The sequence below is a fragment of the Salvelinus sp. IW2-2015 genome, linkage group LG26 (assembly GCF_002910315.2).
Source record: "Salvelinus sp. IW2-2015 linkage group LG26, ASM291031v2, whole genome shotgun sequence".
Lineage (NCBI taxonomy): Eukaryota > Metazoa > Chordata > Actinopteri > Salmoniformes > Salmonidae > Salvelinus > Salvelinus sp. IW2-2015.
Genome location: NC_036866.1, coordinates 35,788,498 through 35,806,433, shown reverse-complemented (window position 1 = coordinate 35,806,433; position 17,936 = coordinate 35,788,498). Strand labels below are relative to the sequence as shown.

The following is a 17,936-nucleotide window of genomic DNA, read 5'->3' as shown; positions in this document are numbered from 1 at the left end:
ACCCTAATATTTCATATTTACAGAGCACTACTACAGTAAATGCCCAGTTTGTGTACATGGCAATGCAGCTTACAACTTTAGTCTGTCATTTCAGTATACATCTCCTTACAGACACCAATCACTCTGCCTTTATATTACAGTACTGTACACAACACATGTTGTCATGTATGAGGAAATGCAGGCTGCTGTAAACTAGCCACAGAACGCCTCGCTCTGGATCCCAGATAGGCTCAAACATCTGGAACCAAGCACATAGTCACATGGTGTATATCAAATACACAAATAACAGGCTGTTTGTTGCTCCTGTGAGAGATTAAATATACAGTATAGAGTTACAGTACACACATATACAGATAGAGTCAGGCATACAGTGTAGGGCAGCCATCCAAACTTTGGACCACTAATAACACTAATCAGTTCTGGATATTTATTTTACAGATGAGAGAACACGCTATTTTAAGAGCAGTGTCATCAACTTTAATAGCACTGATGACATTTTTGGATACTTGGGATCCTATTTAATCAGAGAGGAGGGGTGGTCGGTGGTGGGGTGGTTGGAGTGGGTCCAGGGTGTCTGGGATGATCATGTTGATGTGTGTCATGACCAGCCTTTCAAAGAACTTGATAATTACAGATGTGAGTGCTACAGGGCGATAGTCATTTACCTTGGAGTTCTTGGGAACAGGGACAATAATAGTCACCTTGAAACATGTTGGGATTACAGACTGGGACAAGGAGAGATGAAAATGTCCGTGAAGACACTTGCCAGCTGGTCTGCGCATGCTCTGAGAACGCGCCCTGGTATTCCTTCTGGCCTGGCAGCTTTGCGAGTATTAACCTTTTTAAAGTTTTACTCACATCGGCCACGGAGAGCGAGATCACACGGTCATCCGGAACAAACGAGGCTTTCATGCAAGACTCAGTGTCGTATTACTCAAAGCAAGCATAAAAGGCATTTAGTTCATTTTGGAGTTCTGCATCACTGGGCATCTCACGGGTTTCCCTTTGTAATCCATCTGCAAGCCCTGCCACATWSGACGAGCGTTGGAGCCGGTGTAATACGATTCCACCTTCCTCCTGTATTCCTTTTGCATGTTTGATGTCTCAGCGGAAGTCATAGCGGGCTTTCTTGTATGTGTCCATGTCCCGTTCCTTGTAAGAGGTAGCTCTAGCCTTTAGGCCTCCCGTAACCACAGGAAGTGCATCAGCCATTCCAATGCATAAATGGTAGACCTATTAGTCACTGTAAAATTCACACAATTACACCGTGTTAAACACTGTAAAAATCCAATGATTTTATTAGTGCCAGTGGGAGTTATTTTTAGGACATTAAACAAGCAACAAGATGATATTTAGAGTCTGCGATCTAGCTAATGATTAGCCCATTGTGGTAAACGATGCAGAGGAGCAACCACATGCTTTAGCCATGTAGTCACGATGCTGCATCAGACAGGTGATAAGGCTTATTGCTAAAATTGCACACCTGCCTGATTAATATGGACTATGTACCTAAAGATATTGCTTTTCATCAATTTGTTATTGCGCTCATTTCTGGGTAATATTACATCTTAAACGGTTTAATATAGGCTACATGTCATCATTGAGGGGGGATGGTTTTATATTTTCTTCTCCAAACAAACAGTGTAAATATCAGATTTTATGGTTGGCTATAATATAAGATACTTGCCCAGACTGCAAATTAAACATGAAATCACCCACAATTGAATATAACTTGCTTYCCTGTGATCTTGGCCCGGTGTGCCACTGGCAAATTTAGATGAATGTCAAGCCCTGGCCTGGTACCCAGGCTAACTGCCTTCCCTTTTTGAAGACATTTATTTTCATTGTTAGAGCAGCCACTTGAGTATCTGGTCAATAATAATGGATCATTGACGATGATGGTACACGCAATATCGCAATTGGGGGTGCGCTGCATCATTCATGGGGGACGACATGTTTACTGTTGCCTTGTTTTATTATAGGCAGAGCATTCACTGCATATTCCCATCAAAACATACCTTTTTACATTTTACAAACATCAAAAAAAAAAAAAGCTCATATTGATTAGATATTGTGGTTAGTAGCCTAATGGCATAATATTTGCATAGAGTCATATCTGGATTTTTTTTTTGAACAACTGGGTTAATTAAAAATACAACCAGTGTAAGGAAAAATTACAGTAAATGGCAAATAAACAAATAGATTTTTTTGCGCAAYATTTTACAGGCAACCAATGATTTTTATGTGTGTGGATGCCTTGGCAGAAAACTGCCTCTGTGCTTACACTTTAGTAAATGGTTTTCAGATGTTGTTTGGCTGTATGCTATTGTTCTTTCATTAAGGCAATAAGAGGGAATTACAAGGTTTAGGAAAGATCAGTAGTGGTTACAGACAAATGTTTAGACTACACAGCTACACACACACACACACAAGGAAACATCCTAGAATTTCAGTTGAATATGGGCTTTATACAGGAGGCAACAACACATTGGTGTGAAAATGGCTGAAAAACTACACACAAGGGGAGGACCCCCCCCCCCACACACACACACACGATGGACTGAGAATGTTGATTGAACAGAGGATGACACACACGTGTAAAAATGGTGGGGGGGGGGGGGGGGGGGGGGTTCCCATGTGTGACGCTTCATCTTACAGTGCGGTTTCCCTGGACTCTACCACTATGGGCTGGAAAGACAGGATCTCTGTGAACGTGTGACCTGTAAACAAACAGAAGGAGAAAGAGAAGACAGATACATAACACAACAGTGTTTACATAGAGAAAGTTATCATTGAAATTCATGGAAGAGAATGAAATTCTGAAAATATGCGTATTGTAGTAGCTCATTGTAAAATCCATCAGCAGCACATCAAAAGTAAGTCCCTATTCCAGAGAGGCATGACTGTCATACCACCCCAGAACTTGTCTGGATATCTTTCAAAAATGCCTTAAATAGAAGTTTAATGTTATAATGAAAACAAACAGGTCCCTGTTGACACCTCCTCACCTCTGTCCTGGGATCATATTCATTAGGACACACAGTAGCACACGTTTTGCAACAGAAAACGAGCGCTTCTAATGGACAAGTCCAGGTAACCCTCCCTGTTTCAGTACATAATCTTCCATTTGGAGCCTATTGAATACACCCTGGGTTCTGTCCCAGCCTTCCCCTCCTTACGTTTCCACTGCTCCAGAGGCAGGTCAGAGTTGTCTACAGAGTGGTCGTATGGCTGGGCCTCGGTCTCCTCTTCTGGCTCCCTGAACTCTGAGAAGTATGGCAGGGCGAGGGCCGCCGCTGCCGTCACCCTGCTCTCTGGGTCCAGCAGCAGCATGCGCTCTATAACTGTCACCGCTGGAGATGAAGGGAAGGGAGATATAGAATAAAATCAAGTCAAATTTCATTTAAAGTGCATCATCAGTCTCAATACACCTAAGAGGGAATGGACACATCTAAACAGAGAGATACAGACAGCAGACATAGGAACAGTAGTCATGACGATGGGATACTGCAGATTCACTATACATGACATGGTGATGGTCTTACCCTGTGGGTTGACTGTGGAAAAGAGTGCCTGAAGGTCTTTCTTTTGCACTTTGGTAAGGCTTTTGACATAGTTTTTAGCCTGAGAAAGAGAACGTCAACCTATTTAATCAAGGCCTGTGTGCATGTAGACCTATAGTATGTGTTTGGAATGTAAGTACATGACTCACATCCTGAGACTGCAGTTTGGTGATGAACTCCTGAGTGGGTGTCCCTGTGATCTTCATGATCTCAGTCAGCTGATCCAGGTCTGTGCTCCACAGGTCAAGGTTCAAAGGTGAAACTACATACTGAACACATCCTCATCGGGAAACACATTGCGTCTAGTGTGAAAGTGAAACAAAACCACCTGGCCATGATAAGGTTATAATCTAGTTCTAGTCAGTCAAACCGAAAAGTAAGAATGGAAGCAAGTATGATTCCAACATAAACAACATTAACCACAGTAATAGAGTTTCATATGTGTTTTGTGCAACAGTGGATAGTAGGGCTCATGGGCAGGTCAGATCAGGATACGGTCATTGCCTTTGAACAGTGGTTTCCCTGACAGCATCTCTGCCATGATGCAGCCCACAGACCAGATGTCCACTGAGAAGAGAGGAAATGGAGCGAATACTGTTAACTGATAGAAAGGACCTCCATTAACATGGTTGGTGTTTAAATCTGGTARAAGCATGTTGAAGGGCAATCATCACTAGGCAGAAAATACAAGCTTGAGCACTACCATTCTCCATAGGCTTTAACGCATTCAGTTGACTCTGTCATCTATGTAGACCACTCAGATGAATTTACAGCCTTGTTAAAAAGCTGATCCAGGATCTGTTGTCTGTATTCCAGTATTAGCCTTAACCATCAGCGACTTAACAACACATCTGATCCTGGACCAGATAAGAGGAGTGTTAGGGTGGTGTGCTGCTGACCAGTCTGGGTGTAGTGCATCCAGCTGAGGATGACCTCTGGGGCTCTGTACCAGCGGGTCACCACGTAGCCTGTCATCTCACTGTCTGCCTGCCGCGCCAACCCAAAGTCCAGGATCTGACACAGACACAACACACTCTTATTATTACTGGACATTACATTAGCATTTTAGTCATTCTGCTGATGCTCTCTGCATTCAACCAATGTAGGTAAAACAACCACATACAGTTGAAGTCGGAAGTTACACTTAGATTAGAGTCATACACTTAGATTAGAGTCATTAAAACTTGTTTTTCAACCACTACACAAATTTCTTGTTAACAAACTATAGTTTTGGCAAGTCGGTTAGGACATCTACTTTGTGCATGACACAAGTCATTTTTCCAACAATTGTTTACAGACAGATTATTTAATTTATAATTCACTGTATCACAATTCCAGTGGGTCAGAAGTTTACATACACTAAGTTGACTGTGCCTTTAAACAGCTTGGGAAATTGCAGAAAAGCATTAGAAGCCTTAAAAGCTTCTGATAGGCTAATTGACATCATTTGAATCAATTGGATGTATTTCAAGGCCAACCTTCAAACTCAGTGCCTCTTTGCTTGACATCATGGGAAAATCAAAAGAAATCAGCCAAGACCTTTTTTTTTTTTTTTTAAACCTTTTTTTAAACCTCCCAAGGATGAAACAGGTCTGGTTCATCCTTGGGAGCAATTTCAAAACGCCTGAAGGTACCACGTTCATCTGTACAAACAATAGTATGCAATTATAAACACCATGGGACCACGCAGCCGTCATACCGCTCAGGAAGGAGACACATTCTGTCCCCTAGAGATGAACGTACTTTGGTGCAAAAAGTGCAAATCAATCCCAAAACAACAGCAAACAGACCTTGTGAAGATGCTGGAGGAAACAGGCACAAAAGTATCTATATTCACAGTAAAGCGAGTCCTATATCGACATAACCTGAAAGGCCGCTCAGCAAGGAAGAAGCCACTGCTCCAAAACCACCATAAAAAACAGACTACGGTTTGCAACTGCACATGGGGACAAAGATCATACTTTTTGGAGAAATGTCCTCTGGTCTGATGAAACAAAAATAGAACTGTTTGGCCATAATGACCATCGTTATGTTTGGAGGAAAAAGGGGGAGGCTTGCAAGCAGAAGAACACCATCCCAACCGTGAAGCACGACAGTGGCAGCATCATGTTGTGGGGGTGCTTTGCTGCAGGAGGGACTGGTGCATTTCACAAAATAGATGGCATCATGAGGATGGAAAATTATGTGGGTGTATTGAAGCAACATCTCAAGACATCAGTCAGGAAGTTAAAGCTTGGTCGCAAACGGGTCTTCCAAATGGACAATGACCCCAAGCATACTTCCAAAGTTGTGGAAAAATGGCTTAAGGAAAACAAAGTCAAGGTATTAGAGTGGCCATCACAAAGTCCTGACCTCAATCCTATAGAACATTTGTGGGCAGAACTGAAAAAGCGTGTGCGAGCAAGGAGGCCTACAAACCGGACTCAGTTACACCAGCTCTGTCAGGAGGAATGGTCCAAAATTCACCCAACTTATTGTGGGAAGCTTGTGGAAGGCTGCCTGAAACGTTTGACCCAAGTTAAACAATTTAAAGGCAATGCTACCAAATACTAATTGAGTGTATGTAAACTTCTGACCCCTTGGGAATGTGATGAAAGAAATTAAAGATGAAATAAATCACTCTCTCTACTATTATTCTGACATTTCACATTCTTAAAATAAAGTGGTGATCCTAACTGACCTAAGACAGGGAATATTTACTAGGATTAAATGTCAGGAATTGTGAAAAAACTGAGTTTAAATATATTTGGCTTAGGTGTATGTAAACTTCCGACTTCAACTGTGTCACAATCATAAGTAAAACATCCTTCAAAATAGCCACTGTCAGTCAAAGTAATGAATTGCACATCAGTGGGACAGTTCATGACTGCACCATACCGTTGTACCTACATCATAACAGCTATAACACTACAAAATACTATGGAAGTCATTATTGCTGAAAAACTGTGCTCATGCATCAAACCATGACAACAAAGTCAATGGAGAGAAATGTTGTCTGTTGGTCTGTGCAAAGGCTATTAAAGATGCCCTCTTTCAGCCAGTAGTTTTGAAAGTGGTGCTCCCTGTTTTTTTGTGTGCAATTCGTGTGATATGCTACGAATCCAATTCATATGATATGTTACGAAACCAATTCATATGATATGTTACGAATCCAATTCATATGATACGTTATAGGATATCAGAGCACTGGGTGTGTGACTGGGTACCTTGAGCTCACATTCCTGATTAACGGCCAGATTCCCTGGTTTGAGGTCCTGCAGATACAAACATCCAGTGGGTCATTTTGAGGAGCCACACACACACAAACACACACACAGGAAAAATGAGATTCACTTACCCTATGAATTATGCCAGCAGAATGGATATACTGTCATAAAAGAATACAACAGGCATTTCCATCAATAACATACAATATCAGGGTGTACACATATTTATATACATGCATGTACTGTATAGAAGTATTTATGAGATTGTGTGTGTGACTGAGACACACCTTGAGTCCTTTCAGCATCTGATAGACCAGGAACTGTACTTTGTCCTCTGAGAGCTGCTGTAACTTCATCAACTTCCCCAGATCCGTTCCCATGAAAGGCATCACCAGATAGCTGAGCGAGAGCAAGAGAGAGAGAGAGAGACTAAATGTCTATATATCTTCGCAATGACCAACCAACATGGAGAGGAAAGATGGAACTTTGACTTTGCTAAACATCCAGTGGTATGGAATGTGGATATTGTGTCTCCAACTTCCATTTTTTGTTTACTTGAAGTTCGTGACCAAATATGAAAACAAAAACAAAAGTGTACTCACAAATCATGGAATCTGTCTAAGGAGAGGTCAGCAGTGAATACATCCACAAGGCCAATCACCTAACCCCAGGGAGAGAACGAGGGAAAATAAACAACTTATATTAGGTTTTGATCAGGTTGTTACATAGCAGTTGGAGGGGAGATACAGTAAGAAACAAACACCCTATAGGCCTAGCTTACAGTATATTGCTAATAAGCCTAGTGTTTTTAAGGCAAGTTTGCATAACTCTGGTCTTCGGGAGCCTCTGGGTTTCATCTTGCCAATTAATCAGAGACTGTGTGTGGAGTGGATTACCCAAGGCAATCACTTAGGCTACTTGCAATTACTAAGTGTCACTCAGGGTGCAAAAAAACCTTGAGGACTGCAACCGTTAAGAACTAAAGTAGTGCAATTAAATTGGATAAGGGTTGATTTCGGACTTTTGGCTTGCAAGTCTTACATTTTCATGTTTCATGTGTTTGAGCAGCCTCAGCTCCCGATAGGCCCTCTTAGCAAAGAGCTCAGACTGGAAGGGCCTGTGGAGCTTCTTGATGGCCACCTTGGTCCCTGTCCTGAAGTCCACCGCAGAGCTAGAGACGGACATGGAGATGGGGATGAGGGTGAGATGGAAGGAGAGAGGAAGAGAGGTACAAGGTCCTCTGGTTCTCAAATAGTTATTTAAAACAAACATTTTAGCTTTGAGTCCTATACAAACGCGGAATCAGGTTATTTCTGTTTTAATTTAACTCCATTGGTCCCAGGCCTCCCACAGTAAAAAAGCTGGAATTCTCTACTTTCTGTTTTATCATTTACTTTTGCGGACAATCAGGGATACAAGTAGAACACAAAAGAATTTGACAAACATTTAAATTAATGGATTTTATTGACAAATGTCAATAAACAAAAAAGGTCTTGTAACGTGTATGCTAGGAGTCGGGAAGCAAGTACAGGGAGTGAATTTAATAATAACTGAAACACGAGTAGCATACCAACATAAAAACACAGGAACAGAATCAATAACGCCTGGGGAAAGAACCAAAGGGAGTGACAGATATAGGGGAGGAAAGAAGGTAATGGAGTCCAGGTGAGTCTCATGAAGCGCAGGTGCTCGTAACGATGGTGGCAGGTGTGCGTAATGATGAGTAAACTGGCTCAACGAGCGCCAGAGAGGAGGAGCGGGAGTAGACGTGACAGTATCCCCTCCCTGACACGCGGCTCCAGCCGCAGGACGCAGACCAGAGGGACGGTCCTGAGGACCAGGAGTGGGCCGATCGCTTCTGCTGTGGCGTGAGAACCTGCAGAGCCAGCTGAGGCGAGGGAACCTGTAGAGCCAGTTGAAGCGCGGGAGTCCGATGAGCCAGCTGAGGCATGGAAGCCCGACGAGCTAGCTGAGGCATCCCCGCTAGCGTCGGCAATGGAAGCCTGATGAGCCAAACAAGGATTGAGAAGCTGTCGAGCCAGCTGAGGCATCCCCGGTAGAGTCAGCAACGGAAGCCTGACGAGCCAACCGAGGCTTGAGAACCTGTCGAGCCAGCTGAGGCATGGAAGCCTGATGTGCTGAGGCAACCCCAGTTGCTTTGGCAGCCGCCCTTGGACCCGACGTCACCAGTAAAAAATAATACAAAAATCTACAAAAAAAATCCCCCTTGCTTCCCTTTGGTGAGGCGTTATTCTGTAACATGTACGCTAGGAGTCGGGAAGCAAGTACAGGGAGTAAATGTAATAATAACTGAAACATGGAACAAAACAAGAACCACGAGTAGCGTACCAACATAAAACACAGGAACAGAATCAATARCGCCTGGGGAAAGGACCAAAGGGAGTGACAGATATAGGGGAGGAAATCAGGAAGGTGAGTCTCAGGTGAGTCTCATGAAGCGCAGGTGTGCGTAACGATGGTGGCAGGTGTGCATAATGATGAGTAGTAACCTGGTGACAACGCGCGCCAGAGAGGAGGAGCGCGAGTAGATGTGACAGGTCTGTCAAGCAAAAGCCTGAAATTGTTTGCTTAGTGGGAAATTAATATCCAACTAGTCAGTGACAATTGTGTGGAGTTTGGAGTTTGTGACAGAAACTATGTGAGCTTATTACAGTATTATAGACACTACGTCCTGTGATTTCCTATGATCTTCTATGTAGAATAACCTCTTACCTTCTAACGACTCGTGTGACTTGTGAGCGTCATAGAGCAAAACAGTGCATGTCCGTTAGAGTTTCAGCTTTTCATAGATGGGTCATAATAGTTTGTAGCTCAAACCGTTCGGACTTTGCAGACATTTTTGTAAGAAGAACCATTTTCGGGATCCGCCCTTGACTCACAAACACTGCTATAGCTCCGCCCTAACTTCGATTTGGATGAAGATTTCTACCTCAATGAGTCGGCAGCACAGGACATAATGTTAGCCTTGTTAGCAACAGCTGGTGCGCAAGCTCTAATATTAAGGAAGTCTTGAGGTTCTGCTCGCCTGAGTTAGAATACCTCATGATAAGCTTTAGACCCTTCTATTTACCAAGAGTCTTCATCCATTATATTTTATTTACCATCACAAACTGATGCTGGCACTAAGACCGCACTCAAGGAGCTGTATAGGGCCATAAGCAAACAAGAAAATGCTCATTCAGAGGCAAAGGTCGTAGTGGCCGGTGATTTTAATGCAGGGAAACTAAAAAACATTTTACCTCATTTCTACCAGCATGTCACCTTTGCAACTAGAGGTGAAAAAACTCTACATCACCTTTAGTCTACACAAAGAGACACATACAAAGCTCTCCCTCGTCCTCCTCTGACCATAACTCTATCCTCCTGATTCCTGCTTACAAGCAAACACTCAAACAAGAAGTAACAGCTGAAAACAGAAATGGTCAGAAGAAGCAGATGATAAGCTACAGCACATTTTCTCTAGCACAGACTGGAATATGGTCCGGGACTTATCCGATGGCATTGAGGAGTTTACCACATCAGTCACCAGCTTCATTAATAAGTGCATTGACAACATCGTCCACACAGTGACTATACGTACATATGCCAACCAGAAGCCATTGATTACAGGCAACATCCACACTGAGTTAGAGCTGCCGCTTTCAAAGAGCTAGACACTAACCTGGACGTGTATAAGAAATCCTGCTACGCCCTCCGACGAACCTTCAAACAGGCAAAGCTTCATTACAGGACTAATATCGAATTCTACTACACTGATTAATGCTCGTCGGATGTGGCAGGGCTTGCAAACTATCACGGGTTACAAAGGGAACCCCAGCCATGAGCAGCCCAGTGACATGAGCCTAAGAGACTAGCTAAATGCCTTCTATGCTCGTGTCGAGCCAAGCAACACTGAATTATGTGTGAGAGAACCAGCTGTTCTGGATGACTGTGTGATAATACTCTCTGTAACCAATGTGAGTATGACCTTTAAACAGTTTACCATTCACAAGGCCGCAGGGCCAGACAGATTACCAGGACGCATACTCAGAGCATGCGCCGACAAGCTGGCAAGTGTCTTACATGTTTCAAACAGACCACCATACTCCCTGTATCCAAGAACGCCATAGTAACTTGTTTAAATGTCTATCGCACCGTAGCACTCGCATCTGTAGCCATGAAATGTTTTGAAAGGCTGTTCATGGCTCACATCAACACCATCATCCCATAAACCCTGGACCCACTCCAATTCGCATACCGCCACAACAGATCCACAGATGACGCAATCTCTATTGCACTCCACACTGCCCTTTCCCACTTGGACAAAAGGAACACCTACGTGAGAATGCTGTTCAATGACTACAGCTCAGTTTTCATAAACATCACTAAGCTAAGGACCCTGGGACTGAACATCTCCTTCTGCAACTTGATCCTGGACTTCCTGATGGGATGCCCACGGGTGGTGAGGGTAGACAACAACACATCCACTAGGCTGACCCTTAACACAGGGGCCCCTCACGGGTGTGTGCTTAGTCCGCTCCTGTACTTTCTGTTCACCCACGAAAGCGTGGCCGCAGATCACACACCGGTGGTAGGCCCGATTCCCGACAACAATGAGACAGCCAATATGGAGGTCAGAGACCTGGCAGTATGGTTCCAGGACAACAACCTCTCCCTCAACATCAGCAAGACAAAGGAGCTAATCGTGGACTACAGGAAATGGAAGGCCGAGCACTCCCCCATTTACATCAACAGGGCTGTAGTGGAGCGGGTCGCGGGCTTCAAGTTCCTCAGTGCCCACATCAGTAAGGAATTATCATGGTCCAAACACACCAACACAGTCGTAAAGAGGGGACAACATTGTCTCTTCCCCCTCAGGAGGCTGAAAAAATTTGGCATGGGCCCACAGATCCTCAAAACGTTCTACAGCTGCACCATTGAGAGCATCTTGACTGGCTGCATCACTGCTTGGTAGGGCAACTGCTTGGCATCCGACCACGAGGCGCTACAGAGAGTAGTGTGGACAGCCCAGTACATCACTGGGACCGAGCTCCCTGCCATCCAGGACCTCTATAGCAGGCGGTGTCAGAAGACTCCCACTTCAATGCCACACAACTCTCCTTCCGTGGCCTCCAACTGCTCTTAAACGCAAGTAAAACTAAATGCATGCTATTCAACCGATCACTGCCTGCACCTGCCCGCCCGTCCAGCATCACTACTCTGGATGGCTCTGACTTATAATATGTGGACAACTACAAATACCTAGGGGTCTGGTTAGACTGTAAACTCTCCTTCCAGACTCACATTAAGCATCTCCAATCCAAAATTAAATCTAGAATCGGCTTCCTATATCGCAACAAAGCATCCTTCACTCATGCTGCCAAACATACCCTCGTAAAACTGACCATCCTACCGATCCTCGACTTCGGTGATGTCATTTATAAAATAGCCTCCAACACTCTACTCAACAAATTGGATGCAGTCTATCACAGTGCCATCCGTTTTGTCACCAAAGCCCCATACACTACCCACCATTGCGACCTGTACGCTCTCGTTGGTTGGCCCTCGCTTCATACTCGTCGCCAAACCCACTGGCTACAGGTTATCTACAAGTCTMTGCTAGGTAAAGCCCCGCCTTATCTCAGCTCACTGGTCACCATAGCAGCACCCACTCTAGCAGGTATATCTCACTGGTCACCCCCAAAGCCAATTCCTCCTTTGGTCATCTCTCCTTCCAGTTCTCTGCTGCCAATGACTGGAATGAACTGCAAAATCTCTGAAGCTGGAAACACTTATCTCCCTCACTAGCTTTAAGCACCAGCTGTCAGAGCAGCTCACAGATTACTGCACCTGTACACAGCCCATCTATAATTTAGCCCAAACAACTACCTCTTCCCCTACTGTATTTATTTATTTTGCTCCTTTGCACCCCATTATWTCTATTTTGCACATTCTTATACTGCAAATCTACCAATCCAGTGTTTTACTTGCTATATTGTATTTACCTTGCCACCATGGCCTTTTTTGCCTTTACCTCCCTTATCTCACCTCATTTGCTCACATTGTATATAGACTTATTTTTCTACTGTATTATTGACTGTATGTTTTGTTTATTCCATGTGTAACTCTGTGTTGTTGTATGTGTCGAATTGCTATGCTTTATCTTGGCCAGGTCGCAGTTGTAAATGAGAACTTGTTCTCAAATAGCCTACCTGGTTAAATAAAGGTGAAATAAAAAAATAAAAAATAGACTGTTCTCTCAGCTACCGCATGGCAAGAGGTAACATGAACAGCTTCTAACTCCAAGCCATAAGACTGATAAATAGCTTACCAAATAGCTACCCGGACTATCTGACCCTTTTTGCACTAACTTTTTTGACTCATTACAGTGAATACGCTGCTGCTACTGTTTACCATCTTTCACTTTAATCATAGTTATCAAATCAAATCATTGTATTGGTCACATACACATATTTAGCAGATGTTATTGCAGGTGTGGCGAAATGCCTGTGTTCCTAACTCCAACAGTGCAGTAGTATCTAACAATTCACATGTACGTACATGTACATATCTACTTCAATTACCTCGTAACCCTGCTCATCGACTTGGTACTAATACTCCTTGTATATAGGAAAGTTATTGTTACTCACTATGTATCTATTATTACTTTTTATTATTATTATGTGTTTTACTTTTCTATTTTTTCTCTATTTTCTTTCTCTCTGCATTGTTGGGAAAGGCACGTAAGTAAGCATTTCACTGTTAGTCCACACCTGTTGTTTACGCATGTGATGAATAAAATGTGATTTGATTTTAAATAGACTAACACAATGTAACAACCCAGCAGTCTGTAGTTCAATGCCCTTCCCACCGCCTATWCACTTATTAATAACGCCATCTGGCGGTAGCAGGGCTACAATACACTATTTCTCAGCCAAACATAGAAAGCAATGCCAAATTCGACTTTGCACTCCTTAACAACGCGATTTTTAAAACTTTTGTCAAAGGTTAAAGTCTACAGAACTTAGTCCACTTTGTTCATAATAGATTCTGGTTTTGGGAACAGAAACCTGCATTGAGATCAAATGTTTCATCGATGAGAAAATTTGCAGAATGTCGGCCAAATCCATCTTGTTCCATTCCACTCACCACCATATTTGGTGGTGAGTGGAAACGCCAAGCGGCTGCTTCATATTTATACATTTATACAATGCTTCTTTGTAATAGAACATGTTACTGTATATATGAAAGACAAAGCCATCGATCACGTGACACCATTCATTCCTATGTGAATACTCTTTTGAAGCCAAATTAATGCGCTGTTTGAGCTACTCCAAGAAGTGACGTTGCAGTCTAACTCCAGTTGAAGGACAACCTGAGTACTGCAGGCTGCCATTAGCAACTAAATTATCCTTATAACTACTTGTGTGCGATAAAAAAAAAAAAAAATAGAATTGGTTCAATGACCCACATCTGGTGTATTAGAAGCAATTATTGGTACCATGATTGTCTTCGGAAAAAACAATTACTTAAATGAAGATTGCCAATTTTCCATTCACTATAATGAGGAATTCTGTTTTCTGCAAACAATACATGCAGAACTGTGGTCAGCCTTGAACTTCCGTGGCTTCAATTAGGTGGTGGGCCGACGCAGAAAACAGTGAAGTTGATCGATCTACGTCGAGGGAGGAGCATATTTTTAAAACTATATGACAACATTTGTTGGCACCTTTAATTCTTACACGTTTTCTTAGAAAAATAGTATATTTCAAATTTGGGAACTGCTACACTTGAAACCAATCAGAACTTCMKTACATACCCCTCGTGATGAAGGCAGCCAATGGCCTGCTTCTAAGATGTAAACAGCCTCACATGAAATCGTGATCTGCTGTCAGCTCCCAAAGACTGAAAAAATATAAATATCTGTTTTCGAGTACACTTTAAATATGCAGCATGCAATAGGAATGGTCTTGATCATATGAAGAGGTAACGCCGTTGACCATTTAGCTAATTTATTGAAAGCTAGCCAATGTTACAGTTGACTAGCCTAGCCAGCTGTAAACACACAGTTCTAAACATCTTTGCTGTAAACGTCAATGTGCATGTTCAGGAAGCTAGTTTTTCATTAGCTATCTCTGTCAGTTAATTCAATTTTGAATAATGTTTTGGCATGACTGTCTAATTTCAAGTAACTAGCTGAAGGCTTAAAGAAACATTCAATCATATAATTTGCATAGAAACCCAAATAAAAGCATGCAGATAAAGATGTGTCATATAAGTTACTGTATGCTAGAATGGAGGTTTAAAAACGACATATGCATATTAGCCAATACATGTGGAATAGCCTACACATATATCATACCTTGCAATACAATATTCTCTAAAAACAGTTGTACAATGTGCTCTGCAATAAGATAACCAGTTTGATTTCTAAACCAGATGAGTTCTCAAATAGCAGCAGCCCAACACCATGCTGGGTATGCATAATATCGAATGCATTGGAATATAAAGTATGGAGAATGATAAAGAGCCTGTAGGATTATAGGTAAAGCAGTAGGGAAATGAATGTTTGTGTTTCAAATACTAAATGTTCAGTAAAGGTGAGTATATTTAGGTGATTTAATTGATTGTAACTACTAACCTTCTTAAAGTTGACAGTGCCAAAATCTTGCCAATCCATTCATTATTCTATAACTATGACTGAGTGCGAGATGTTTTCCATAACGTACGTTTCATGTGTAACAAACAGGGTTGGTTACGTTTCCACTTGACACTGCAGAAATATGTATTTCATGTTTATGTATTCTAATTGGTTGGTTCAAGTCAGATGTCAATAAAGTGTTATGCCATTGGTCATGCTTGCAGATAGGGGGAAATCACACGTTCTGAAATACTGTATTCTATTTTCATATTTATAATGTGTTTACAAGTTCACTATGTACATGTCCTGATGTGCGTATGTATCTACAGTGTTTGGAAAGTATTCAGACCCCTTGACTTTTTCCACATTTTGTTACAACCTTATTCTAAAATTGATTAAAAAGATGTATTCCCTTATCAATCTACACACAATACCCCATAATGACAAAGCAAAAACAGGTTTTTATATTATTTTTTGCAACCCCCCCACATTTACATAATTATTCAGACCCTTTACTCAGTACTTTGTTTAAGCACCTTTGGCAGTGATTACAGCCTCAAGTCTTCTTGGGTATGAAGCTACAAGCTTGGCACATCTGTATTTGGGGAGTTTCTCTTATTCCTCTCTGCAGATTATCTCAAGCTCTGTCAGGTTGGATGGGGAGCGTTGCTCTACAGCTATTTTCAGGTCTCTCCAGAGATGTTTGATCGGGTTGAAGTCCGGGCTCTGGCTGGGCCACTCAAGGACATTCAGAGACTTGTCCCGAAGCCACTCCTGCGTTGTCTTGGCTGTGTGCTTTRAAGGTGAACCTTCGCCCAAGTCTGAGATCCTGAGCACTCTGGAGCTGGTTTTCATCAAGGATCTTTCTGTACTTTGCTCCGATCCTGACTAGTCTGCCAATMCCTGCCGCTGAAAAACATCCCCACAGCATGATGCTGCCACCACCATGCTTCACTGTAGGAATGGTGCCAGGTTTCCTCCAGACGTGATGCTTGGCATTCAGGCCAAAGACTTCAATCTTGGTTTAATCAGACCAGAGAATCTTGTTTCTCATGGTGTCAGTCTTTAGGTGCCTTTTGTCAAACTCCAAGCAGGCTGTYATGTGCCAYTTACTGAGGAGTGGCTTCAGTCTGGCTACTCTACCATAAAGACCTCATTGGTGGAGTGCTTCAGAGATGGTTGTCCTTCTGGAAGGTTCTCCCATCTCCACAGAGGAACTCTGGAATTCTGTCAAGAGTGACCATCGGGTTCTTGGTCACCTCCCTGACCAAGTCCCCTCTCCCCTGATTGCTCAGTTTGGCCGGGCAGCCAGCTCTTGGAAGAGTCTTGGTGGTTCCAAACTTCTTCCATTTAAGAATGATKGAGGCCACTGTGTTCTTGGGGACCTTCAATGCTGCAGACATTTTGGTACCCTTTCCCAGATCTGTGCCTCGACACAATCCTGTCTCGGGGGTCTACGGAAAATTCCTTCAATCTCATGGCTTGGTTTTTGCTCTGACCTGCACTGTCAACTGTGGGATCTTTATATAAACAGGTGTGTGTCTTTCCAAATMATGTCCAATCAATTGAATGTACAATAGGTGGACTCCAATCAAGTTGTAGAAACATCTCAAGGATGATCAATGGAAACAGAATGGAACTGAGCTCAATTTCGAGTCTCATAGCAAAGGGTCTGAATACTTGTGTAAATAAGGTATTTCTAAAAACCTGTTTTCGCTTTGTTATTATTGGGTATTGTGTATAGATTGCTGTGGGTATATATATTTTTAACCCATTTTATAATAAGGCTGTCACGTAACAAAATGTGGAAAAAGTCAAAGGGTCTGAATACTTTCCGAATGCACTGTACACACATATATATATATTTTTTAAACATTTATTTCACCTTTATTTAACCAGGTAGGCCAGTTGAGAACAAGTTCCCATTTACAACTGCAACCTGGCCAAGATAAAGAAAAGCAGTGCGACAAAAACAACAACACAGAGTTACACATGGGATAAACAAACGTCCAGTCAAAAACACAATAGAAAAATMTACGTACAGTGTGTGCAAATGTAGTAAGGTTAGGGAGGTAAGGCAATAAATAGGCCATARTGGCRAAATAATTACAATTTAGCATTAACACTGGAGTGATGGATGTGCAGGAGAWGATGTGCAAGTATAGATACTTGGGTGCAAAAGAGCCWAAAAAAATAAATAACAATATGGGGATGAGGTAGTTGGGTGTGCTATTTACAGATGAGCTGTGTACAGGTACAGTGATCGGTAAGCTGCTCTGACAGCTGATGCTTAAAGTTAGTGAGGGAGATATAAGTCTCCAGCTTTAGTGATTTTTGTAATTCGTTCCAGTCATTGGCAGCAGGGAAAGGCGGCCAAAGAGGTGTTGGCTATCGGGATGCCCAGTGAAATATACCTGCTGGAGCGTGTGCTACGCGTGGGTGTTGCTATGGAGACCAGTGAGCTGAGATAAGGCGGGGATTTACCTAGCAAAGACTTATAGATGACCTGGAGCCAGTGGGTTTGGC

General features: G+C 42.6%; 1 protein-coding gene across 4 annotated transcripts in view; it reads right to left on the bottom strand.

Moving 5' to 3' along the window:
• Nucleotides 1-413: 413 nt before the first annotated feature.
• mapk12a (mitogen-activated protein kinase 12a) overlaps nt 414-17,936 on the bottom strand; it is a 29,239-nt gene continuing 11,716 nt past the window's right edge. For 2 of the 4 annotated variants that reach the window (XM_070435249.1, XM_023971010.3), the window contains exons 2-12: nt 7,811-7,940; nt 7,372-7,430; nt 7,057-7,168; nt 6,901-6,930; nt 6,770-6,817; nt 4,463-4,577; nt 4,059-4,130; nt 3,713-3,792; nt 3,546-3,624; nt 3,180-3,353; nt 414-2,720 (exon numbers count right to left, since the gene is read on the bottom strand). In XM_070435249.1, the coding sequence (XP_070291350.1) occupies nt 2,653-2,720; nt 3,180-3,353; nt 3,546-3,624; nt 3,713-3,792; nt 4,059-4,130; nt 4,463-4,577; nt 6,770-6,817; nt 6,901-6,930; nt 7,057-7,168; nt 7,372-7,430; nt 7,811-7,825 (852 nt within the window). In that variant the 5' untranslated portion in view covers nt 7,826-7,940 and the 3' untranslated portion in view covers nt 414-2,652. Of the gene's footprint in view, nt 2,721-3,179; nt 3,354-3,545; nt 3,625-3,712; nt 3,793-4,058; nt 4,131-4,462; nt 4,578-6,769; nt 6,818-6,900; nt 6,931-7,056; nt 7,169-7,371; nt 7,431-7,810; nt 7,941-15,410; nt 15,513-17,936 lie in introns of those variants that run through there. The other 2 variants (XM_070435250.1, XM_023971011.2) reach the window with 2 other exon arrangements.